We start from the raw sequence: 27,210 nt of genomic DNA, 5'->3' as shown, positions 1-27,210 counted from the left end.
ACGAGATATCCGTATAACTCGCCTTTGTGATTGGTCAGTCAACCGTTTGACTTATGGCTCGTTGAACCCACCATCAACCAACGTCACAAAGTAATTACCTTGAGTTATCAGCTCACGTGGGCAATTAAGGACTAAAATTATAATGTTTGTTCAGTTCACTTTGTGGTGTTCAAAATTGTCGTACAATTCCACATGAAAAACAAAATATATAAATATCAAAACGATGATGTCGTATAGAGTACACAAGAAAATGAATCTAATCCATAAAAGAGTACTACAACTCAGGAGCACGTTTAATTCCCATGGAATTAACATGCCCTTCATGCTTATCTTGTCGTAATGGTTTAGTGAGAGGATCTGCTATATTATCATGTGTAGCAATCTTTTCTATCACTACTTCCTTTTGCTCCACGTAATCTCGGATTAGATGAGCTTTCCGTTGTACATGTCTAGACGCGACATAGTACTCGGACTCGATCGTAGAATCTCTTTGTAACACTTTGTTTGGAACTCTTCCAAATGATCGCAGCGCCATTAAGAGTAAAAACGATTCCGGATCGAGATTTCGAGTCATCTCGATCCGTTTGGAAGCTAGCATCTGCGTAACCGGTTGCGCATAGCTTTTGATCGCCTCCATAAGTCAATGCCCAATCTTTAGTCCTCCGTAGGTACTTAAGAATGTTCTTGACAGCCATCCAATGTGATTCACCTGGATGCTGATGGAATCGACTTGTCATACTCAATGCATATGCCACGTCCGGACGTGTGCATATCATGGCATACATGATTGATCCTATAGCCGAAGCATAAGGAATCCGTGTCATGCGCTCTTTTTCTTCCGTTGTCTCTGGTTCCTGAGACTTGCTCAAATGCACCCCTGGAGCCATAGGAAGAAACCCCTTTTTGGAGTTAGTCATGCTGAATCTCTCTAGGATTTTGTCTATGTAAGACTCCTGACTGAGAGATAACATACGACGTGATCTATCTCAATAGATATGGATGCCCAAAATTCTTTGTGCCTCACCCAGATCTTTCATCTGGAAATGGTTCTTCAACCATACTTTTACCGAAGTTAAGAGAGGTATGTCATTCCCAATCAGGAGTATGTCATCAACATACAATATTAGGAAGACAATCTTTCGCCCACTTGACTTGATATATAGACATGGTTTCTCGACTGATCGAGTAAATCCATTGTCTTTTATCACTTGGTCGAAACGATGATTCCAACTCCTAGAAGCTTGCTTAAGTCCATGAATGGAGTCCACCTCGGATTTCACGGCCTCAAGCCAAAGCTTTGAGTCGGAACTAGTCATGGCACCTTTATAAAGTATGTCTTGACCGATCGTGGGCCGAGCTTATCCTCGTGTCTCCACTTGACATAAGCCTCGCAGCCCCAAACCCGTATAAAGGACAAGTCAGGGACCGTTCCCTTCCATAGTTCATATGGAGTATTGTCAACAGCTTTAGACGGACTTCGGTTAAGTATTAGAGCAAATGACGAAAGAGCATAACCCTATAATGAATCAGGTAATACCGTGTGACTCATCATAGATCGAACCATATCAAGTAGTGTTCGATTTCTCCGTTCGGACACACCATTCAATTGAGGTGTTCCAGGTGGAGTTAACTGTAAGGCAATCCCACAGTCTTTGAGGTGTTGATCAAACTCGTGAGAAAGATACTCGCCACCACGATCCGAACGTAGTGTTTTAATCTTTCTACCCAAAGAGGTTCTATACCCTATTCTGGTATTCCTTGAATTTCTCAAAGGATTCACTTTTGTGCTTCATTAAGTAGACATAGCCATATCTACTTAAATCGTCCGTGAAAGTGATGAAATACCTATAGCCTTCTCGTGCGGTGATTGACATAGGGCCACATACATCCATGTGTATGAGTCCTAATAGGTCAGCAGAGCGCATTCCAACACCTTTGAAGGAAATCCGAGTCATCTTACCGATGAGACATGATTCACACGTGCCAAATGATTGAAAATCAAAAGCGAGATAGCTCCATTCTCAGATGAGTCATTTAACGCGTTTCTCATTAATGTGTCCCATACGGCGATGCCATAGACACGTTTGATCTTTGTCACCAACCTTTAACTTCTTATTCATTACGTGTAATATTTCGGTGGTCTGATCTAAAACATAAATTCCATTCATGGAGACTGCCTTGCCAAAAATCATATCGTGTAATGAGAAAATGCAATTATTATTCTCTATTACAAATGAAAAACCAAGTTTGTCAAGTGCGAAACTCAAATAATGTTTTAGAAAGACTGGTACATAATAGCGATTATAAAAATAACTCAAATCCGCTAGGAAGTCGATCACGTATGTTCCCCTCGAGACGGCAAACAATCGTGCTCCATTCCCGATACGCAGTCCACATCACCCTTTACGAGGGGTTCGATGTTCCGAGCCCCTGCACATTATTACACGAGATGAGAACCACAACCAGTATCTAGTACCCAAGTTCCGTAACTTGCGTGGTTAATCTCAATCATATGAATAAAAGTAGAAAAGGATGAAGACATACCAACGGGTTTAACGCGACCGCTTTTATGTCCTCATGATAAACAGGACATGTACGCCTCCAATGCCGAGTCTTGTGGCAATGATGGCATTCCATGTTATCGGTCTTGCTCTTTGTCGCGCCCGATGAGTTGCTCGACTCACCAGGCCCACTCTTACCTGATCCCGACTTCTTAAACTTCGGTTTACCTCTTCTAGGCCTGGCTGAACTTTGCCCTTACCCTTGCCATTGTTTGTCACAACGAGAACATCCTGTTTAAGGCTCCCACTAAAATTCATGTCCTTCTCGGTGCATACGAGAAGGGAGTGTAGTGCGTGAGGACTTTTCTTCAAATCATTCATATAGTAATTGGCTCTAAAGAGCGCAAAACCATCGTGGAGTGAATGAAGCATGCGGTCAATCACAATGTTCTCGCTGATTTTACAATCAAGCGTCTCCGCTTCTCGACATTCTCAATCATGCGAGAATGTGTGGGCTAACCGTTGGCCCTTCGGAGTTTCGCCTCAAAGAAGCGACCGGTAAGCTCATAGGTCACGATTCTCGGTGCTTTCGAGAATTCCTTAGTGAGCGTAGTGAAAATCTTGTTTGCACTTTGGGCTATGAAGCGTTTCTGCAAATTGGATTCCATTGCAAAAATAAGTACGTTCTTTACCGCACCCGCTTCCATGGCGAAATCGTTATACTTGTCGATCTCGTTAATTCCACCGTGGGGCCTGGGTTTGGTGGGATGGGCTCGATCGGATATTTGAGCTTCCCATCAGCAATGGCGGCATTCCGTAATGCCGCCTCCCGATCCGTGAAGTTTGATCCATCATTCTTCAATCGAGTAGACTGATTCATCTGATCCATGAAGATCCGAAGCCAGGACTCACGCTCCAATGTGACACTTGGCATTGGGTCGTTAGTAAGACCAGCCATATTGTTATTAGCAGTTTAAAAGTTCGTGATCTACACTGAAAAAGAAAGGAAAACAAAAACGAAATAAGCAACTCATCGAGGTGATTTAAGTCTATTTAAAATTCATTTTAACGTGTAGACTCATTGCACTTGCATAATTGATCTCCCTCAAGAATAATACAAGTGATCCCAAGACTCAATTTCCGTAAATTGATAAGCCAACTGTTTAGCTAATTCTTCCGTAAGAACTCTTGGTCGATAGATTTCCGTAAATCCTATCTATAGTCCACCATGGTCACAGGATCGTACGAGTGACCATAGCGTTGAGATAAAATAGGTCAATCGGTTCCAACTTACCCGACGTAGAAGGGGTCATATTATGCCTACCGACGAAGAAGGGACTCATTGGAGTTTGACCTATAAAGACTGTTCTCAATTTTTGTTTATACGAGGAAGATCCCATCAACTTAGTTTTAATTCATTTTAAGTGAACGAAAAATCTAGCAACTGCGTGAATGAATTAATTTAGGTGATGGCTTAAAATGATCGTGTGACATAATAATGTCAAAGAAAACTAACGCGTAACCTCTATATGAGTCAGTTTTCATGCAATTATTAGGTGGTTTGGTTTTTAGGCGGAATATGATGCAATCTATCGTTACGATAAAAAATGAAAGAATGCAAAACGTAAATAAAAATTCCTAGTGTGGCCTATCCTAGTAAAAAGAACAAAATACAACTTTGGAATCCACCGTTGGACCCAAGAAGCTTGTCTTGATGTTCCATCTTTGTCCATGTAGCGGGAGTGAGCATCCGATCTCCATCTTTGGTCTTCTCAAAATTACAATTAAAATTTACAAAATATAAACCTATTTACATTCTAAATAAAAAACTGTAATTACAATGAAAAACCAAAACGGAGATACAAGATCTCAAAATACAACCAAGACCGTGTTCCATCATTACGGTAACACGTTCTACTAAGGCCACACTAAGTTACAACTGTTTGTAAAAATAAATAAATACGTAATAAAAACATTCAAGGCATTCAAAATAATGATAAATAAAATGCATCAACTAAAAACAAATTCATTCGTGACATAATTCCGTAATTATGTTAAATTTATCCAAACCACCAAAGATAATTAAAATTATGTGATAAAACCGCTTCTATCAGTTTAATTTTAATTCATCATAATCCGTTACTTTAAATGCTTTAAAATAACTAAATGGTACGTGAGTGAACTGTTTCACTATCAAGCGAATGCATAAGATCCGTGTTATGCATAAAACATGGCCGAAAAATAGAAGAACATGAAAAAACCCTTTTTTTTTCCTTTTTTCTTATTCACGGCTGGACAAAAAAACAAAAAAAATTTTTTTTTTTTTTTTAAGATCCAGCAGCTCATACCGAGAGCAAAAAGGCAAAAAAAATAATTTTTTTGCAGCTCATTGCCCGTGAGCCTTAACAAACCAAAAACAATGTCGATTTGTCAAAAATAAATCAATTGAAAATGTAAACTAATCCGTATTAAAACCAAATTACAATTGACAAAATATTAACATATTGTTATGAATATCGATTACAAGAACAATATGCAATGAACGATTGAAAACAAAACATCGCCCGATCGCACGGTAAAAGTTTGTCACGGTTTTCAATAAACAAAACAACAACAATCACAACCATGTATGAACAAGGCACGGTTTTCAAGAAAGGAAAAAACAGCAAAAAAAAAAAAAAAAAAAATTGCCGAGACAAAAATGCAAAAATGCCACACGGATTTCAATGCAAAAAAAAAAATTCTGCGAGATGAAAAATAGGCTCCGCACGCTATTTTTAAGAGGAAAAAAATATCGATTCAATTCCGTTTGATGAAAATCACATAGAAAAATTTACGTGGCCTCGCTCTGATACCACTTGTGGGGTAATATCCGTATAATACCCTTAAATTATAGGACTATAACGTAAATTTAATATGCAATTTATTGTCATAAACGAAAAACAACAATGAAACGATAAAGATTAAGAATCAACCTCGGGTCCTTTGTAGTGCGGCGTAAAGAACAGAAATCAAAGTAGATTTACTCCTAATCGTTGCACCCAAGACCGTCTGAGACTATGCCCTTGTGCTAGAATTACTCTCTAATTGACTTGCAATATTGAGAGAGTTGTTATGTGAGTTTTTCCGATGTCAGATCTGAATTTTGAGAGGCAATGTTCTCAAAACCCTAATAATTTTTCAAATGAATCACAATTAGGTTACAAAAGAGAGAGAGCTCTCTTTTGTTTGCTTGGTTCGGCCAAACCGAGTGGAAGGGGAGGAAATGGGCTTTCATTTTCTCCTTATTTTAACTCGTGGTCCGATGCTAAAATGTATATGACGCGGTTTTATTATAAATCGTCATCGGTTATCGGTTATTAAAACATCAACTAATAACTCGGGTTAGTTGAAATATTAATACATGTCCGACAAAGACAATATTGTATAATTAATTCAATATACATTAATTAAATATAATCGTTTATATTTAATTTACGAATTAACTGTTTAATTCGCCTTAGCCCATTTTATTTAATCCGTATTAAATAAAATATCTCAACATCGCATATTGACTAATTATTAGTCAAATAACTCGGACTAACTGCTTAGTCAATTTTCTGGCATCAACATGACTGTATTTTCATACCGTCACATCTCTCAAACGTATCCTATAGGTGTGACTTTTAGGGACCAGTTGATCACCGCCATCTGTATGACAATAACGTCAAACTTATCTAGCAAGCCAACCGTTATTGATAAACGTGGACCAACTGATTATAATACAAAAGTATACCCTTTGATCCTTTTAGAGATTTATAAGTCCTGGCACTAACTGTAAAGGACACCAGCCCCAACACTTGAAAGGAAAGGTTGGGTTGTGCTGGAACCGCAACAAGGCAGTAATTAGAGAGGCATGGAAAGAGAGTGAGGAACCGTTTGTCTCATAGAGAGGTTTTAAGGATACCTTAAGGGGCACGTTCGTACCTGAGCATGTTAGGAGTAAGATGAGGTCGGAGTTTGATTCATTTACAATGACAGAGGAGATGACCATAGAAGATTATCATAACAGATTCATGGAGTTAGATGAGTATGTGTCGGACTTGAATTATGGGGATGAGGTGTTGGCTTTAAGTTTTGAGAAGGGTTTAACTACGCGTATAAAAAAAAAACTGGCTGCTAGAGAGCCAAGTACCGTAGAGGAGGTGTACCAAAGAGCAGGTCATGTTGAAAGAATTGCTGACATGGTGAAGGAGGAGAAGAAAGACAAGGGTGAAAAGAGAAAGGTGGAGACTACTAGTGAAGGGGCTGGAGGAAGCAAGAAGCAGAATGACAATCAATATCGTTCGTTTTATGCCAGTGAAGCCGTGAGTGGAGGCGGTTTCGGCCGTAGTAGAGTGACAAGCGGAGCGAGTGGTGCGAAGAGGCCACATTGCTATGGATGTGGTAGGTTCGGTCATAAAATTCTCGAGTGTCGAACCACTGCAAGAAGGAATAACATGAATAATATGAATGGAGGTTTCGGTGGAAGAAATTTCAATGGATTTAAGACACCAGCGCCTAGCTATGGAAGCAATCGTTTTAATGGATCCTGGAATAACCAAAGGAGCTATAACAATAGCAACAACTTTCAGAATCGCTTTAACAATAGTCAAGGCAATGGAAATAGAGGGAGCCAGAATTGCACCGGGAAGCAAAGAGTGGCGTCGGCATCACCTGTACAAGGAGGCATGAAAAACAGTGGCAAGTTATTCATGATGGGGAAAGAGGCAGCTGAGGGAGATGCTCATGTGGTTTCTGGTACTTTTCTAACCAACTCTAAACCTTCTTATGTTTTATTTGATTCGGGAGCGACCCATTCATTTATATCAAGTGACCATGTTAAGGTGTTGGGATTAGTTGACCCAGTAGTAATAAAAGATGAAGTAACAATACCTTCTGGGGAGTCAATATCATGTACCCATGCATATAAAGACGTAGATATTCTTATCGGCGAAGTTTTGTTTTCCATGGACTTAATAGAGTTTCCATTGGGTGGTTTTGAGATTATTTTGGGAATGGATTGGTTGAGTAGAAATAAAGCTTTTATAGATTGTCATCAAAAGAAAGTATCTGTAACAGGACCGAAGGGAGTAAGAGTGTCTTATAGAGGATTTATAGTAAGACCAAAGGTGAGACTTATATCAACAGTTACCCTAAAGTCGTGTTTGAGGAAGGGAGGAGAGTTGATCTTGTGTCATGTAAAGGACATGCGTGATACAGCGAAAGGTGCGAATGAGATTCCAGTGGTGATTGAGTTTCAGGATGTGTTCCCAGAGGAAATTCCAGGTTTACCTCCACAGAGAGAGGTGGATTTTAATATTGAGTTGAAACCACGAACGGGACCTATTTCTAAAGCACCTTATAGGATGGGACCTAAGAAGTTGGAGGAATTAAAGAAGCAGTTGCAGGAGCTGCTAGATAAGGGATATGTAAGGCCAAGTGTGTCGCCCTGGGGAGCACCAGTGTTATTTGTTAAGAAGAAGGATGGGAGCATGAGATTGCGTATAGATTACAGGGAGTTGAATAAGGTGACGATTAAGAATAGATACCCTTTGCCTCGAATTGATGATTTATTTGATTAGTTGAGGGGAGCTGGAGTTTTCTCTAAGATTGACTTGAGGTCGGGTTATCATCAGTTGAGAGTTAAGGAAGAGGATGTACCTAAGACTGCCTTTAGGACGAGGTATGGACACTACGAGTTTGTATTTATGCCTTTTGGTTTGACTAATGCACCTGCAGTTAGACCTGTCAAAAGATGACCCGACCCGAAAAACCGACCGAAACCCGCCCGAAAATAACCCGACCAAACCCAACCCGAAAAAATGTGAACCCGAAAATTACCCGACCCGATAATGACCCGCACATTTAGGGTCAAGACCCGACCCGACCCGTAACCCGACCCGTTGATGGGAAATTTTATTAAAATTTAATATTTAAAGCAAATTATACTAACATAAAATGATTAAAAATATTCCAACTTTCAAAATATTAAATAAAGCATGCTGATATATGTTGTAAAGCATAGTTTTAGCACATGATTAATTAATCAAATGATTAGCAGATATATAGTCGGTACTCACAATTTGTCACGCACCGTATAACAACTTATCAGTTCAACATTTCGCACAAAGTTGTGATGATATCATGACTATAAACAAGAGTATCATTGAATTTTGGTATCAGACGAAAATATTTTGAATCTTCCAATTATTGTACCAGTTGCAACGCACAAGTTTTACATTATAATTAAGTTAATTACCCCGTTGCAACGCACGGGTGTGAAACTAGTAAATATATTATATATGTTATGTAAAAAAGGGAGACTACTAGATAGAAAAATAAAAGATAAATTGATCGTGAATTTAAGAGTAAATAAAATGATAGAAAAAAAATCTCGAAAAAAGAGATGGAAAAATAATAATTTATACAATTATTTAAAAAGGAGCCACTAAGACCCGTTTTGACCCTAACCCGACTCGAAACCCGTATAAACCCGACTCGCCGGAACCCGTATTATTAAAACCCGAAATTGACCCTAACCCGACCCGAAACCCGTATAAACCCGTATTTTACAAACCCGAAACTGACCCGACCCGTATTTTACCCAAACCCGAAATGACTGAACTAGTAATCTGCCCGCCCGACCCATTTGACAGGTCTACCTGCAGTATTTATGGATTTGATTAATAGAGTGTTTAGTCCTTACCTTGATCAGTTTGTAGTTGTCTTTATTGACGATATATTGGTGTACTCTAAGGATAGAGAGGAGCATATGAAGCATTTGAAGATTGTGTTACAAACTTTAAGGGAGAATGATTTGTATGCTAAATTGAGTAAATGTGAGTTTTGGTTGGATAAGGTAGCATTTCTGGGCCATGTAGTTTCAAAGGAGGGAGTGTCAGTTGATCCATGAAACATTGAGGCAGTGTCTAACTGGGAAAAACCGAAAAACGTGGCAAATGTAAGACGTTTTCTGGGGTTAGTTGGCTACTACAGGAGGTTTGTGAAATATTTCTCTAAGATAGCCAAGCCTTTGACAGCTTTGATGAGGAAGGAGAACAGGTTTAAGTGGGATGAGAGTTGTGAGACGGCTTTTCTAACTTTGAAGGAGCGCTTTACCACAGCTCCTGTTTTAGCTTTACTTAAAGGAAGTAAGGATTTTGAGGTGTATACCGATGCTTCGAAGAATGGATTGGGGTGTGTACTAATGCAACGAGGGAAAGTGATAGCCTATGCTTCAAGACAATTGAAATCGTATGAGGAGAATTATCCAACGCACGATCTCGAGCTAGGGGCGGTTGTGTTTGCTCTTAAGTTATAGAGGCATTATTTATATGGAGCTACTTTCAAGGTATTTTTTTATCATAAGAGTCTTAAATATATTTATACTTAGAAAGAGCTTAATATGAGACAGAGGAGGTGGATAAAATTGATTTAAGATTATGATATGGAGATAGTTTACCATGAGGGGAAGGCTAATGTAGTAGCAAATGCTTTGAGTAGAAAGTCGGTTCATGCTTTATGTTTAGCTATGTCGCGGGTTAAGTTGCAAGATGAATTAAAGCAAATGGGAATTTGTTTGATAAGAAAAGGGGATTCAGTTGGGGATTTGACGGTTGAACCGGAGTTGTATGCTGAGGTCAGAGAGAAGCAGAAAGGAGATCCAAAATTGGAGAAGTCGCGTGCGGCCGTGGAGGAGGACGTGCCGTCACGGTTTGTCGTAGGACTAGATGGTGGTTTGAGATTTGATGGAAGGTGGTGTGTACCTGATGATGAGGACTTGAAGAGAAAGATTATGACTGAAGCACATTCTACACCATATTCTGTGCATCCAGGAGGAGCTAAGTTGTATAAAGATTTGAAGGAAACGTTTTGGTGGCCTGGGATGAAAAAGGAAGTTACTGAGTTTGTTTCTAGATGTTTGGTTTACCAAAGGGTGAAAGGTGAGCATAAGAGACCACAAGGTAAGGTACAGTCTCTGAATGTGCCTGAATGGAGGTAGGAGAGAATTTCTATGGATTTTATTGTTGGTTTGCCTCGTACTCAGAAAGGGAATAATATGATTTGGGTGATAGTAGATCGTTTGACTAAGACAGCGCACTTTATTCCTATGAAAGACACGTGGAGCAAGGCTGAATTGGCTAAAGCATATGTTAAGAATATCGTGAAGTTACACGAAATTCCCAAGGATATCGTTTCTGATCGTGATTCAAGGTTTATTTCTAAGTTCTGGCAAGAGTTGCAAGAGTGTATGGGCACGACCTTGAAGATGAGCACTGCATTTCATCCAGCTATGGATGGGCAGACTGAGAGGACTATTCAGACATTAGAGGATATGTTAAGAGCTTGTGTCTTGGAGTTTGGAGGTTCATGGGAAGAGAGGTTAGATTTGATAGAATTTTCTTATAATAATAGTTATCATGCTAGTATTGGTATGGCACCTTTTGAAGCATTGTATGGAAGGAAGTGTAGGAGTCCAGTTTGTTGGGATGACATCACTGATGCCGTGACACTGGGGATGAAGTTTATTCAGCAGATGGTCGAGCAAGTGCATGTAATTAGATAAAAGATGAGAGCTGCACAAGATCGCAAAAGAGTTATGCAGATTTGAAAAGGAGTGAGATTGAGTTTGCTGTAGGAGACAAAGTGTTGTTGAAAGTTGATATAACTCCTATTACGCACATTTAGTCCCCTAACTAGCCTAGTTCCTATGCTGTTTAGTATGTATTAGGGTCGTTTCTTGTCTTTAGCCCCCTTCTATGCATATTCTATGAGGTTTGGTGTCCTTTGTAGGAGAAGAGCACTAACTTGACTAGATGGAGTGAAGCAAAGCTAAATTGAAAGCATTTAACGACCAAGCACTAAAGAGGAGACCAATACTAAAGGCCTAAGTCAATAAAACAAGTAATTGGGCAATGACTAAGGATCCCCACGACCCATGAAGGATCCCCAAGGATTGAAAGGGGGCCATTACAAGAGGAAATTGCTTGGAACAAAACCAGGAGTTAATTGTTTGGCTTAGAAACTAAGATAGATAAAACGGCGTCGAAAAATCAAGTAGTCTAGGCTTTTGAATCACTTCAATAAGAGTCCGGATGAGGAAATGACGTCCGTTTTACAATCCGATCTCAAATAGACAAGCTACCCGTCGGGACGCCCGACCCCACTCCAGGTCGCCCGGATTCACATGCAGGGAGATTTTCTCAATCATGGAGTCGTGGGGTTCCTCCTAATACTTTCAAGGCTCTAATCCTCTTTCAAGGGCTTAATCGTCATTTAAGCCCTTAGTTAACCTAATCCTTGCACTACTATATATACCCCTCTTATATTTGTTGGAGATTAAGCTTCCTTAGTTTAGATTAAGATTTCATTAGGACTAGATTAGAATAGATTAGTATTTAATCTTTCCACAAATTACACATTAATCTTTCTTTAATTATTGTTCAAGATTTATTATTTGGTAATTGAAGATTATTGGGTTATTATTGGAGAATTGACAACTCTTCATCAATCAATCAAGTTCTCTTCTATTATTCTTTGCTTTCCATTTGTTCATCTTAATATTGGTACAATTCCTTTAATCTTCACTTGCTTATTGTTTATTGTTTCACTCTATCATCATGTTTATACTTGTTAAGATGATTGACACCATTGTTAACATGTTTTCCATGATAATAGTGAGTAGTTTCCTAACTAGGGATTAGTGGGGGATTAGGGGAGTTAATCATGAGGAAGATTTATGCTTATTGAGTACATATGAATGCTTGGTTATTGTTTTCCAACTTATGCACTTGTCATGTTTGATGAAATGCTTGATTGACAACCTAGCATGTTTCTCTTATCCTTTCAACAAGACTTGTAATATATAAACCAACTCAAGGCTTGTTAGACCATGCATATAGTTGATTAAGAAGAATTAAGTCGACTTGTAGGTGTTGTATAGTCTTAACCGACTCGGCTCTAGGACCCAAACCTTTCTAGGACTCATTTATGTTATATCACATTAATAGGGAAAACCAAGTCGACTTGTAGGTGTTGTACAGTCTTGACCGACTCGGCTCCGAGACCTAAGGTTCCCCTAGAAATCGTAACATATACATTAAATCGATTCCAACAATAATAATTTCTTGCATCTATGAAACTTGTTTGTTTGATCTCACCATGATTCCCCTATGATCCCATGATTCCCTAGTATTGTTTATCATTTGTTCACATCCTTGTTTTATTGTTTGTTTATCTTTCATTGCTTTCATTAGTTTAGAATCATCAACCCAACCAATCGTGACACCTTAGTGCAACTACTATTAGATTGAACAATTTGAGTACCCTTGTCCTTTGGGTTCGACCCCAACTTGCTTGATATGCTAGTAGTTGGGTATAAATATATTTGAGAGCGGACAACGACACGTTCATCAAAATGGCGCCGTAGCCGGGGACGGTGTTGTGTATTTAAATCGTTCTTTTGTCTAGTTTTAGTTGTGCTTCTTCTTGACGGATCTTGGTTCCTTGAGGATTTTATTTCTTGTACTTGCTTTATTTCATTTGTTCAACATGTCTACTTTAACCTTTTGGCAATTCAAAAATGAGTCATTTGATGAATATATTGCAAGATTTGAAGGTTATATGACTCATGCTTGGTATCATGGTTTTACTCTTTCAAATTATGAAGCATGTTGTGTTGTTTATAATGGCATGAACCTTGAAACCCGCAACTTAGCATTTCACTTGAGTGGTGGTAGGATTTGTGAGATGTGTTGTGAGGAATTTTGGGAATTTGTTGAGTTCATGGCCACCGAATGTCTTAAGCAAACTATACATGACATCTTTGAAAGTGCCAAGGAAGGTATGATAGAAGCGATAAAAACCACATTTCAAAAATTCATTGAGGAAAACTATGATGAAAATGAGATTTTTGAGAATGAGACACCTTCCTATAACCTTGAGCCAACCTACTATGTGTAGATACCCAGTATCTACTGAGACTCCAACAAACACCCGATGATTATCGGACTACAACATGTTTTGAAATCGCGGCGTTTGATCGACAGTTTGTATACAACTCTACGACGTAAAACTTAAAACGATTTCGAAAATAAAACATTTTAAAACATTTCAAAAATACCTGGAGTGTTTAATGCATGACGACTGGGTCGCAATGACACTAACTAGAGTAAAAAACGACACCGGACCAAAAACCGACTCAAAAATTCAAATCCCGACTCCAACAACGAGTCAAACCAAGTCAACCACCAAAAACAAAACATTTCAAACCTTCTACCTTAAGTTTTCCCGGATTCATGAATGGTCGAGTACCAAACATGTGACTACAAAACCTAGGATAGAACAAATCATGATTGTGTTTGTTGTGAAAGCGACAACTCACCTCGAAGAACCGCGACGTGGCTCGCGCCTCTTTGAGCAGCCCAAGTGGCCACGTCACTCAAAACTCACATAACCACTCATTTTCCTATAAATACCCCTCAAATTCCCCCCATTTGAGACTTACGCGAGTGTCCGCCCCCTCTTTTCTCCCTTAAAATTCTCGACTCGACTTCTTAAGTCACAATCTGACGCGTGTTTACGACCTACCGATCGTAAATTCAAGCCTTACACATTGTTTGGTACCGTCATCGTGCGTTAAATCACTTGACCGACTACTTCGACCACTACAACGTCACTAAACTTAAAACACTCTTTTTACTTACCAAAACGGTTATAAACCGAGTCTTTTCCGACCAAACGAGTTGTTACACTTACGTCGGTCACTCGCCATAATCAAACATGTAAGTATGAGGGTGTAAAAATCCTCTTTTATTATGTTTTCATTTGTTTCATGACTATAACATGCTAAAACGTGCATAACATGAACCAAAACATGGAATAAACGAGCCAAAACTGATTTTTGGCCTGAAGTAGAAGCCCCTTGGTTCGCCGGCTAGCCCGCGCCTAAATGGGGTGTCCAGGTCAGAGATCAACCGTGTTTGTTCTCGTCATTTCCCTTTAATCCATTTTCATATTTGTAATCGGTTTTCACCATTTCAAATATTTTCAAACCCTTTTTATTTTATTTCATTTGTTTTAACCATAAAACATTTTTCACCCTTGGTTTCTCATACCATGACGGTTAAATCCGTGTTTCGGTGATAATATTTGGTTAATGACATTTAAAAGGTATTTAAAATCTTTTATTTCATTTCTTTATATTTTGAGAGGCATTTTAAAGCCTTTCATTATTTCTTTACATTTTCAAAACAAATATATTAGTCACCGACACAAAGTCATCCTTGGTTCTATATACCATGCTGGATTTCAACCCGGGTACGATGACGAGTATCGACTAATTACATTCAAACGAATTTAAAACAATTAGTTCATAATTATTTTCAAAACTATTCATATCAAGTTTGTCAAATCGAACCCGACACCGAATATTATCAAAATAATGATGATTATTCGGCTCTAGTTCTTCAAATCAACAAATGCGGTCTAAACGACCCTTTCAAATCAAACCGGGTCCAAACACCCATTTTCCAACGCGTTTTTCAAATGGTCAGAATACGGCATATAACCGTAGGCTAGCCCGCGCCTGAACAGGCCCTTCATTTCTCATTTTCAAAACCAAGGAGAGGCCCATTATACCGCCGGCTGGCTCGCTCCTCATATAGCTGTCCGGTACAGGGTCTGTTCCCTTCCAGCATTAGTCTAGGATGATCCCGACTCAATAGCCCGGATACAGGACGGATCAGATAACTATTTACTCGTTCAAAATCATGTTTGCAAAATACCAAGACAAATGGATCACGTTATGCACCCTAAACCTAATACGGTAAATGGATGTTTAATTTCCGTCTTGCATGTAAATCAATCATTAATCCAACTCGACATCTTATACTTGATACTTGGATTAAATCAACCGACTTATAAAGCTCTCACATGTTAGGTGTAAATTATTGGATGCGCATTCATGCATTAAGCCATTTTATCAACTTTTGCATTCAACCAACCAAGATCGATCAGTAGAGGCCGCTACCGCGGGCAGGATTGGGTGTCTAATTAAAGGGCTTCCCAATACGTACCTTCACCTCTTACTCAGAAGCTTTGGATAGTGGAAGACCTTATCCAGGGCATACAAGAGTCATTCTAGAGATAGGATGCTAAAGAGGGGCGATTTCCTTATCTTTAGTACCTATGTCAAATGTTGCTTTGTGCTTTGATTTGACAGAGGTATAAAGTGGAATTCGAATGGATTCCAGGCATCCCACAAATGCTTGGTGGCAACTCCGAACATCTCTAATCGTTTCGAGGCCCTTACCGAGACGAAACAGACCGATCTAAAATGATCCGGTCGAAAGCATTTTTCGCCGCCGAGCGTGGCTTTCAATAGACAGCTGCATGTCCACAGATTGGCCTGGCGTGCAGGTGGCCCGTGACTATGGACCGGTAGGTGGACCCCCAAATCCACAGACCGAGACGTGGCCCATGTCCACAGATTGGCGACTCCGCTGGGGATAACTAGGACACTTATGTCTTTGTGATCCCTAGATGGTGAGACTCGAACGAGGTCTCGGTTGGAATGCATTAATTGATATTACGGTCACGGACGGGTTCCTTGTCCGGGCCCACAACCTAACCCTTTTCGACCAATTGGCTCGTCTCGTCGGTGTGAGTTTTTCTCATCCCCGCGTTTCGAATCTTGATTGATTCAAGCATACCGTTGACGTTACACATTTCTGTTTCGTCAAAGAGCTTTCATCACCTTCGAGCACGAGGCTAGGGCACCCTCCTTACACATTTTGTTTGGATTGATATCCCTCTCGCAAATCGGGGTTTGATTGCTTGGTGAGTAACCCACCCTCTTAAGCCAAAACCGGTGTCAGCATAATGCATAATGTAATGAACTGTGAGTGCTTATGTGCTACTTGATCATAAGCCCTTCCGTGTCATTTCAAACTTTCAAAAACACCTTTTGGCGCCGTTATAATGGCCGTTTCAATCCTCGGTCTTTCGCCGACCGTTGCACGCCTTTCTAGGCCGTCGTAATGACGATTTTCAAACCCGGTTTTATAACCATTTCAACACGCCTTTCTAGGCCGTCGTAATGACGATTTGCAAACACGGTTTTTTATAACCATTTCAACACGCGTTTCTAGGCCGTCGTAATGACGATTTTCAAACCCGTTTTTTATAACCATTTCAACAAGCCTTTCTAGGCCGTCGTAATGACGATTTTCAAACCCGGTTTTTTTAAAAAAATTTCAACACGCCTTTCTAGGCCGTCGTAAAGACGATTTTCAAACTCGTTTTTTTTATAACCATTTCAAGTCACCTTTTTACGCCGTTATAATCGCCGCGTCTAGACACAGATTTTAACCCGTTTCGCGCCGACAATGGCTCTTTCAAAACCCGAGAAAAGCACACACCCTTTTCTCGAGACACTTTCGAGATCCCGAGGACCATGCACCGTCCCCGAGACCTCTTCAAACATTTCAAACCCGATTTTCAAAACATAAAATTTTGAATTTCAAAAAAACCGACTTGGGAAACAATACACTGTTTTCCGAGCCGATTCAAACTCAAACCGTCTTTTGCAAATAAACTTAAGACAACCCTTTCAACCGATCGACTTGCGGAGATCCCTATCTTCGAAAGCCATCCTTAAAGCGACAAATGAATCTTTTTGAAAATTTCTATTTTCGAAAACTTCAATCCGCCCTTCCAATTCCGCCTCGTGTCTATCGAGTCGAAGCAAACGTACTTATGGGTCTTTACTTATGAGTCGTCTCACCACGAGACCCGTCCAATGGCATCACGCCTTTATGTTGGACTCGTGTAAAAAAGGTTCGGTCAACACCGTCACGTCATAAATCGAGTCAGCACCGAGGAACCACGCACGATCACCCTCATCTTGTTGAGTTTGATCTTTGTCTCGTCCTTTGTGTTGTCTGCGTTCAGTCTTTGAACCGTGTCAGATTGAGTTGTAATGTGAGCCGTTTTTCTGCCTCAGAGCCATGGCCCCATCTTCAGCTTCGTCCAACAACAATGATAACAACAGAGATGTCACGACTGATCAACTAGCCAGCCTGCTCACCACTCTTAAGGTCACCCTGGATCGCGTCGAGACCCGTATCGATGCCCTGGAGAACAAGGAAATCGGAGAACATAATACTCCACCTCTGACTGAAACTGAGAAGAGGCTGAAGCTCTTGGAAGAACAGCTCCTAGCCCGGGGTAACAATATCCATCTTGAGAACAACCGAAGGGTTGAACCTGTTGGGGATCAATTACCTGACAACTTTACCCTGACTGATGTACCTAAGTTAAAAGGAGTGGAGTACTCGCTCAATCATATCCGTTCCTTCAAAGACTACATGGCCATCAAAGGAGTCAAATAGGAAATTTTTACCCGGATCTTCCCCTCCTCCTTGGAACCGATCCCTCGACAATGGTACTACTCCCTTGATCTGAAAAACCTTACTACTTGGGATGAGGTCGCTGTTGAGTTTGCCAAACAATATGCCGACAATGTCGAAATCCTGGCCAATACCCGTACTCTCGAAGTACTAACCCAGAACGATAAGGAGGGGTTCACCGAGTTCTTAACCCGTTGGAGGAGGGTGAGTACTCAACTGGTTAGTAAGCCAAGTGAATCAACTTTGGTGGAAAAGTTCGTCAACAGTCTCCGCCCAGTGTATGCCAACTTACTGAGATATCAAAATATCAAGACCTTCCGTGACCTGCAAATTCTGGGGACACGTATTGAAGATGACCTCTGTTGGAATATGTGTCCTCCGACAATAATGCGATCACGACTGATGATCATGATGATCACATGTTTAAGTCTCGTTAAAATGAATACAATTGGGAAGTAATATTGTTATCACAACTCGGTCAACATATATCGGTAATGATTGGCTGACTAGAGTTTGACATTACTGTCGTGTGACGGTGGTGATCAGTTGACCCCCTAGGTCATACCTAAAGGGCAACACTCTTAATTGATTATTTAATTAATCGTATAACGTTGCGAGTTAATTAAATTACTTGAAAATTGACGGACGATGTTGGAAGTAAAATTTACGTATCATATTGAAATGTGATTAAATAAGATACGGTCTGAGTAATTGAATTGTATCATTACTCGGATGAAATAATTGTTTAATGTAACAATTGAATTGGATGAATTGTTATAAATACAATCAGTTGTAATTTATAAATGGTAAAATATTTTGGCACAAGTAATTATAAAATTACTAAGTCGATTTTTGTATGTGACGTATTTTTGATAATACGTTGATTTTTAATATGTTAAAAATTACATAACAAATTTATGTCACATATGACATGTGACATATTGACAATTGACAAAAATAATATGGAATCCATATTATAGAGTGGGCCGAAAATTAGAGGGATTTAAGCTAATTATATGTTGTTTGTAATTAGTGGAAAACACAATGATTAAAAGCAAACCTAGCCATGCAAGCCCATTGTTCCTTGTGAAGAACAACTTCTCCATGCATTGGCTCCCCTTATGTCCTCCTCTTACACGGTTTGGAGAAGGCAAATGCCATCATTGTTTTTCCTATAATTTTCACCTAATAACACTAAAATGTTTTAGTGTATTCATTCATTCAACTCATCCAAAAATATAGAGTTCTAGTGAGAAGAAAAATCCTCTCTTCTTCTCTCTTAAAAACCGAAATATATAAGAGTTTTATAAATATTTTGGTTCAGTTTTCTACCTTGATTAATATTATACTAGTATTGTAATATTAATTAAAATTAAGAGAAGCCTTGGGTATAAAGCTTGGGGAGAGATCTTATACTTAGATCTTGTTCATCCATAAGGGAATAGCTCAAGAACAAGAGAGAAAGGTGATCTCTCTTGTGCCCAATATAACCGAAATATTAAATGTAAGGACATGATTTCTCCTCTATTTATATTATTGTTTGCATGCATAAAATCCATTTTAATTTTATGACAAATTTCTTTAGACATATATGAGTATGTTAGTATGTATATGAATCTACATTTCCTTCAATCGGTATCAAGAGCCACGGTTGTTTGCATGCAAATTGGTTAAAAGTTTTTCCGAGTTATAAGAATAACAAATAAAACTTTTAAAATTTGTGTTATTATGATATATCACGAAATTATTACATGCATGTTAATATTTCTGGTCCTAAAATGTTTTAGGATATTTTGGTTAATTTTTCGGATTTTTATTGTTCATAATTTACAATAATGGCATTTAAATGTGATTTTATGAGTAAAAATGTCATTTTTGGTCTAAAAATAGCTATACTTCGAATTTTCACTTGGTTTTTTGATATGTTGTCACATATATTATTTTGAGATAACCTGTAAATTTTCATAATTTTTGGACTTGTTATGCTCGAAAAATGAATTTTTCTTTATTAAATTCGGATTTAAGTGAAAAATAGGTTAAAATGAGTTAAATTTCGAATCTGGTCATAGAAAATTAATATGTTGTCACATGCAATTTTACAAGATGTGTGTAAAATAATTGGCTATAAAGAAGTCTTTTTGCATGATTTATGAATTTTTGAAGAAAAATAGCATAAATAGTGACATTATTAGTGAAAATTAATAAAACATAATCTATGACTTAGGAAAAACGTGTAATGTTGCAATTTATTATTTTTTTCAGATCTAAAATTGAAAAGTTAATGAAAATAATTTTTCCATGTTTTTATGATTATTTTATTAAAAATCGATAAACCGCAACATTGTTTTTCCGGAAAAATTTCGAATTTTTTTTTTAACCTAAGATTTTGAACATTATGAGTGTCATGGAAATTTTCCAGAATGTTCATGAGTTTAAATTTCAAATTTCAAATTTATTTGAAATTTTGTGATTTATTTGAAGTTTAATAGCTTATTTTTGTAATTTTTGGTCCATTTATGAACAATTTTATAAAATATGGGTTAATTATGGTCAAATTATTAGTGAAGACTATATTTTGAGTCCTAAGAGGTTAGGGTAATTAACTTATGCATAAATATGAGTTTATGTAATTTTTGTGATTATAAAACGTTGAAATCACGCAAATCCGTAAAAACCGAGTAATATATGATATTGGCTATTTAAAGGCGATTTAGCATAAAAATTGAGCATGTTCATACATATTATAATGCTGCACTTTCTTTATGATTGTCATAATTTTAATTTATGTAATTTTTGAATTATGTAATTTTACTTAGTATGGCCTTAGATTTAATTGGTATTTCCCGAAATGTATGGGAATATCGATTCGGTTGTAATTTTTATTGTGATCTCGTATCACCGTTTTGTAATTTAATAGATTTATTTTATTTTAGTTACAAATGTATAATAGGAAATTATGTAATTTATTATGTAATTTTATTCATTCCGGAGTTCCAAAAGACGGATTACTTCAAGAATGGCGATACATAAAGACGGTGTTACCTCGAGATGCGTGTCACAACCGAAGTTCAAGGGACCAATGGAGTTGGTTTCCGAATATGTAATAGATAAATAGTTTTCTATTTTAGGATAGGCCATACTAGGATTTATTTATCTTTATGCTTGCATTTTATTTTATGTCGCATGCATCGCTAAATCGCCATAACTAAACATGCATTCTTATTTTATCGAGTTTATCGACCGTGTCAAATATAATTATCGTAGTTCACCGCTTTAGTTCACTTAAAACGTTATAGATAATAAATTGACATGACCTCTCGCTAAAACTATCAATTGAGACATAGCCTTACCAAATAGTAGAAACCATGAAAACCTATTTCGTGAGGGAGTGCACTCGGCCACACCGGGGTACAAACCTTGTTACGTAGGGGAAGTGGGTGATAAATGTTAATCCACCGAATTCATGTTGATGAGGGATGTATCGGCCCCACTGTGCCCAAGTTAATGTGGGTTTGGATCATGGACACATTTATTCGAAATTTGGATTGAACTCAACAAAAGTATTTGATAAGGGATGTATCGGCCCCACCGTGCCCTTGTCGATGTGTTTTGGGCTATAGATAATTGTTAATGTAATATTATCGACCAAGAGTTCTAAAAGTAGAATCGATTAAACGTTAATCCACCGAGTTATATTGATAAAGGATGTATCGGCCCCACCGTGCCTAAGTCGATATGAATTTGGGTCTTGGAATCATTTATCTAGTTGGGTAGAGGTCACTAGAAAAATGCATATAACTTGTTTAAATCATACATTTTTACGAGTATTATTAAAACGACAATTGTTTTACTCCTTATATTTTGTTTTGTAGACCACTTCTTTTTCATAACAAATGGCAACACCAACTCCTAATGCTACACCACTCGCTACTTTATCTTGGCTCCGATCTTTTATGGATCGATGTAAACTTGAAAAGAATGGGTCAAATTTCTCCGATTGGGATGCCCAACTCAAATTAGCCGCCGAAGGTGACGACAAGCTTCGTTACCTTATCGAGGCCTCTCCACCCGAACCCTCCACTAGGTCGACCGCGGCCACTAGGGAAGCCTATGAGGCTTACCAAAAGGAGTCCGCCGCAATGAAAAATGTCTTAATATTTGCGATGGAGGTGGACCTCCAAAGGAGAGCCTTCAAAATGGGCAATGCTAATGAGATTTACTCCAAACTTGTGACCATGTTTTCACAAACTCCGCGGATCGTCCAATATGAGGCGGCCGCGGCATTCTTTGATCTCGACTTCAAAGAGGGCCAAAAGGTTAGCCCTCATGTGCTCAAACTCATGGAGCTTGTAGAGACCTTGAAAATTCAAAAGGTTGAAATCCCCAAAGAACTCATCGTAGATAGGATTCTACACTCCTTGTCTAAAGTCAAGGCATATGTGCAATTCCGGGTGAATTTCAACATGCAAGACAAGGATGTGTCTCTTGAGGAGTTTCACAAGTTACTTGTGCAAGCCGAGAGGGACATGGGGTTAAATGTGAACCCTCCCAAGGATGTGCTTAACATAAGCACAAAGAGTAAGGGGAAGTTCAAGAAGAATGGGAGAAAGGGCAAGAAGCAAGCTCCCACATTCACCAAAGCTAAGTCTTGTGAAGCTAGCACCTCCAAAGTCAAGAAGGGTCCTCTTGATAAGTGCCATTATTGTAATGGCATGGGACATTGGAAAAGAAATTGTTCCAAGTACCTTGGTGATATCAAAGTCTGGAAAGATCACTCCAAAGAGGTAAATGACTAACCTTCTTTTATGTTTCTAAATTCAACTATGGTATTATGATGCAAAGTTGTGATAATGTATCTCCCTTTTTATTGTAAATAGGGCCTCCACCAAGCAAAGACAAAGGAAAGGAAAAACAAGCATGAGAAACCATGGAGAAGCTTAGGATAGCTTTTATGGAGCTTTGTTTTTCAATTGTCTTATTTTAAGTAATGTTTTGGATTTTAGAACTTTAAGTTTCCGTGTTCGACATGGAAAAGTATTTTGGATAATGAGTTGTATTTTGGATGATGGTGACTTGGTTTGCAACCCAAGTCACCCGTTTTATCATTTATCCTTTATGTTCTAAAATTTCATCTTTAAATGCTTGCTCCTTGAAACATAAGATTAGTCACTTAAGGTGATCTAATAGACAAATATAATGACGGGTTTCATTATATGTCCACATGCTTAAGGCGTGTGTATGATCATTTATAAAGTGATTTTGAGTCTATGAACTCTCTTAAAAGTATATCAATCACCAAGTACTCATATGAAATCAATTAGTCAACCTATGAGGTAGTTCTCCTTATATTTCAACATCATTATTTTGTGTCTCATATTAGCTATCTTTGAATTTTTAGTGTATTTATTCTAAAGATAGAGTGGGAGAAAAATGAGGACACAACACACAAGGCAAGATTAAATTGTGTACTTGTGTAAATAAAGATCTACGCAAGAGAAAATGATTTGAATGAAGGTATATCTATGAAAATAGTATACCGAATAGATGAGATCTATGGTCTCAAGTTATTTCTATATGACTAAAGAGACCAAGTGTAATAATCATAAGAGTATATTCTCAAGATAACTACACGAGGAGACCAAAAGAAGTTTTGGAATAAAATGACTAATGTAAAGTCTTAACAAGTTTTTGACTATGTTTATGAAACATTTGACCAATAGTTTCAACCATGAGATTTACTTAAGAGCCTAAATGAATCAAAGTAACATACTAGTTATGATCGAGTTGCAAAATTGATATACCGATATCTTCAATGGCCAAAGTTTTTAACCACGCAAATGTCATTGTTTAACCTCACTATGAAATGGTTAAACCTCCTTCCAAAGGGTATTTGCGAAGGATGTGTTCTAAATATTGTTTATATTTGAAAATGACATTACTACACGTCATTATGACATGAGTGTGTTGGAGATTTAAAATCTCTTTCCGCAAGGTTAAGATGAGACCACTTCAAAATAGGCATTTTGAAAGGATATGATGGGAACATATATGGTTTTATCTTAATAACTTGGCAATGCAATTTATATTTCAATTCTTGAATAAATTTTCGATTGAGAAGTCAATTTCGAAATGTGTAGAATTGAGTGGGAGTTAGGAAATTCTCATGTGAAGACATGGAATGTAGTGGGAGCTATCATCCTTTGAATGTTTACAACTCATCACTCATTAAAGAATGACGAGCTAATACCTTCTTTCATAAAGAAGCTTTTGAGTTTTCAATTCTGGATGAAAATGGACAATGATGAATCCAATTACATCAAAGGATGTTGGATTAGTATTAAGAGATACACATCGTATCAACATACACATAGGTTATTCATATGAATGAAAATGGGATTACCATTAGCAGTCATGGTAATTCATTGAACCTAAGAACGGTTGATCTCATGATTATCAATAACTAATGTTTCCGCCATTAGAATAATCATGTACGTGTCCAATTGTGAATCATATGCGTAAGAGCATGATGATTGATTGGTGAGCCATAATAGAAACGTCATGTATTCTCAAGAAGAATCCGATGAGCGATTTCGGTGTTTAACGGAATACTCCATTATGTGATAAGAGGTTGCACATATTGTAGAAAATCCGAGCACATATGAGGATTTAAGAGAATCCCAATTCTTTCAAGCCTAGAAAGAGAAATGAGAAGTTTTGGAAAGATGCTTGGTTAAATAAGAGGTTATTCAAAAATCAATCTTTCCTAGTAAAGCTAGGACTTGTGAGAAGTGCTAAGCTAAATAATCTTGTCAATTGTTACAAGATTCTACAAAACATATACCTAGTGCATTGTGTGTGGATAGAATACTTGATCGGTACAAGTTGTATTATTCATCGCAAATTCGTTCGTTATGAGATGATCGATAAGAAAGTTCTTTCAAGTTAAAGAACCGAAACCAAGGTTGGGAACCTTGATGTGTACTTGGTAAGATTCATGTTATGAGAACATGAATGTGAAGGAAATTGCAAGTGTAAGAAGTTTGAACACATGGACACATGAGATGTTAAACTTCTATTGCAATCAATAAGTGTTTACACTGACGATATACATCACAAGGTTGTAATATGATATTGACTACCCGAGTGTGATGTCGACATTTGTCGTTTGAGTTATTAATAACTCACCTTGTACATTGTTATATCCAAACGAGTTGTAGAGACAATTGAACCCCGTTAAAGTGAACATGGATTAACATTGTTTTTGCCCATAGTTACTTATATGAGGTGACGTCTCGAAGTGACTAGAGTGTGATGCGATTGATGGCAAGTTCAAGTGCCATAGAGTCATGTGAGATGACTAGTCGATCACATAGGCGGATTGTTAGGAACATTTTGTCGGGCCTTATGACCGCTTATAGAGTTCTGGCAAATTTATATAGCCTGGTCGTGGCGAGAGCTACTATAGTATTCAAATGAGTCGATTCTTTTGACTAAAGACTATTCTCCTAAGATGGCACAGTTTCAGATTAACTTTGATTTGTGTTACTACGACCTTCGTAAATGGGGTCAAATGGGCATATTTTGGGTTATGATGGCTGTGGCTAGTCGAAGGGAATGAGTGCGATAGGAATTGTCCACCCCTAGTCGGGGTTATAACAATATCTCGGGGCCACTCGAGGAGTAATGAATCGAAATGCGTGGCCACGCTCGGATGGCATCCGAGTGGATAAATCCGGTCAATCGCTTATTCTCCGGATCGAGGAAACAACTCTCGATATGATCACTTGCAAGTACGACCTGAAAGACACCTTGCATTGAGTGGGAGATAGTAATAGGACAAGAGAATTGGTGACGCACACTTGTCGAGGACAAGTGGGAGATTGTTGGAATATGTGTCCTCCGACAATAATGCGATCACGACTGATGATCATGATGATCACATGTTTAAGTCTCGTTAAAATGAATACAATTGGGAAGTAATATTGTTATTCAATCGGTCAACATATATCGGTAATGATTGGCTGACTAGAGTTTGACATTACTGTCGTGTGACGGTGGTGATCAGTTGACCCCCTAGGTCATACCTAAAGGGCAACACTCTTAATTGATTATTTAATTAATCGTATAACGTTGCGAGTTAATTAAATTACTTGAAAATTGACGGACGATTTTGGAAGTAAAATTTACGTATCATATTGAAATGTGATTAAATAAGATACGGTCTGAGTAATTGAATTGTATCATTACTCGGATGAAATAATTGTTTAATGTAACAATTGAATTGGATGAATTGTTATAAATACAATCAGTTGTAATTTATAAATGGTAAAATATTTTGGCACAAGTAATTATAAAATTACTAAGTCGATTTTTGTATGTGACGTATTTTTGATAATACGTTGATTTTTAATATGTTAAAAATTACATAACAAATTTATGTCACATATGACATCTGACATATTGACAATTGACAAAAATAATATGGAATCCATATTATAGAGTGGGCCAAAAATTAGAGGGATTTAAGCTAATTATATGTTGTTTGTAATTAGTGGAAAACACAATGATTAAAAGCAAACCTAGCCATGCAAGCCTATTGTTCCTTGTGAAGAACAACTTCTCCATGCATTGGCTCCCCTTATGTCCTCCTCTTACACGGTTTGGAGAAGGCAAATGCCATCATTGTTTTTCCTATAATTTTCACCTAATAACACTAAAATGTTTTAGTGTATTCATTCATTCAACTCATCCAAAAATATAGAGTTCTAGTGAGAAGAAAAATCCTCTCTTCTTCTCTCTTAAAAACCGAAATATATAAGAGTTTTATAAATATTTTGGTTCAATTTTCTACCTTGATTAATATTATACTAGTATTGTAATATTAATTAAAATTAAGAGAAGCCTTGGGTATAAAGCTTGGGGAGAGATCTTATACTTAGATCTTGTTCATCCATAAGGGAATAGCTCAAGAACAAGAGAGAAAGGTGATCTCTCTTGTGCCCAATATAACCGAAATATTAAATGTAAGGACATGATTTCTCCTCTATTTATATTATTGTTTGCATGCATAAAATCCATTTTAATTTTATGACAAATTTCTTTAGACATATATGAGTATGTTAGTATGTATATGAATCTACATTTCCTTCAACCTCCAAAAGGGTGTCCTAGCCAAGACCATTGGCAGAGGCTACCAGGGATCCACATCAACCGGATCTCGCCCTTATGGTTAAACGAACAAGATCGATGAGGTTAACCTCGTTGAACCATCTGCTAAG

At 37.9% G+C, this 27,210-nt stretch overlaps 1 protein-coding gene across 1 annotated transcript in view; it reads left to right on the top strand.

Annotated features, from left to right (window-relative positions):
* Window positions 1–9,969: 9,969 nt before the first annotated feature.
* The window catches only part of LOC141617862 (uncharacterized), a 69,290-nt gene continuing 52,049 nt past the window's right edge, over window positions 9,970–27,210 (top strand). Inside the window, exons 1-2 of the mRNA XM_074434996.1 lie at window positions 9,970–10,347; window positions 10,570–10,904. Of these exons, the coding sequence (XP_074291097.1) occupies window positions 9,970–10,347; window positions 10,570–10,904 (713 nt within the window). The remainder of the gene's footprint in view (window positions 10,348–10,569; window positions 10,905–27,210) is intronic.

The sequence above is a fragment of the Silene latifolia genome, chromosome X (genome assembly GCF_048544455.1).
Source record: "Silene latifolia isolate original U9 population chromosome X, ASM4854445v1, whole genome shotgun sequence".
NCBI lineage: Eukaryota > Viridiplantae > Streptophyta > Magnoliopsida > Caryophyllales > Caryophyllaceae > Silene > Silene latifolia.
Note: the sequence above shows the minus strand (reverse complement) of the source record. Positions and strands in the feature narration are given on the sequence as shown.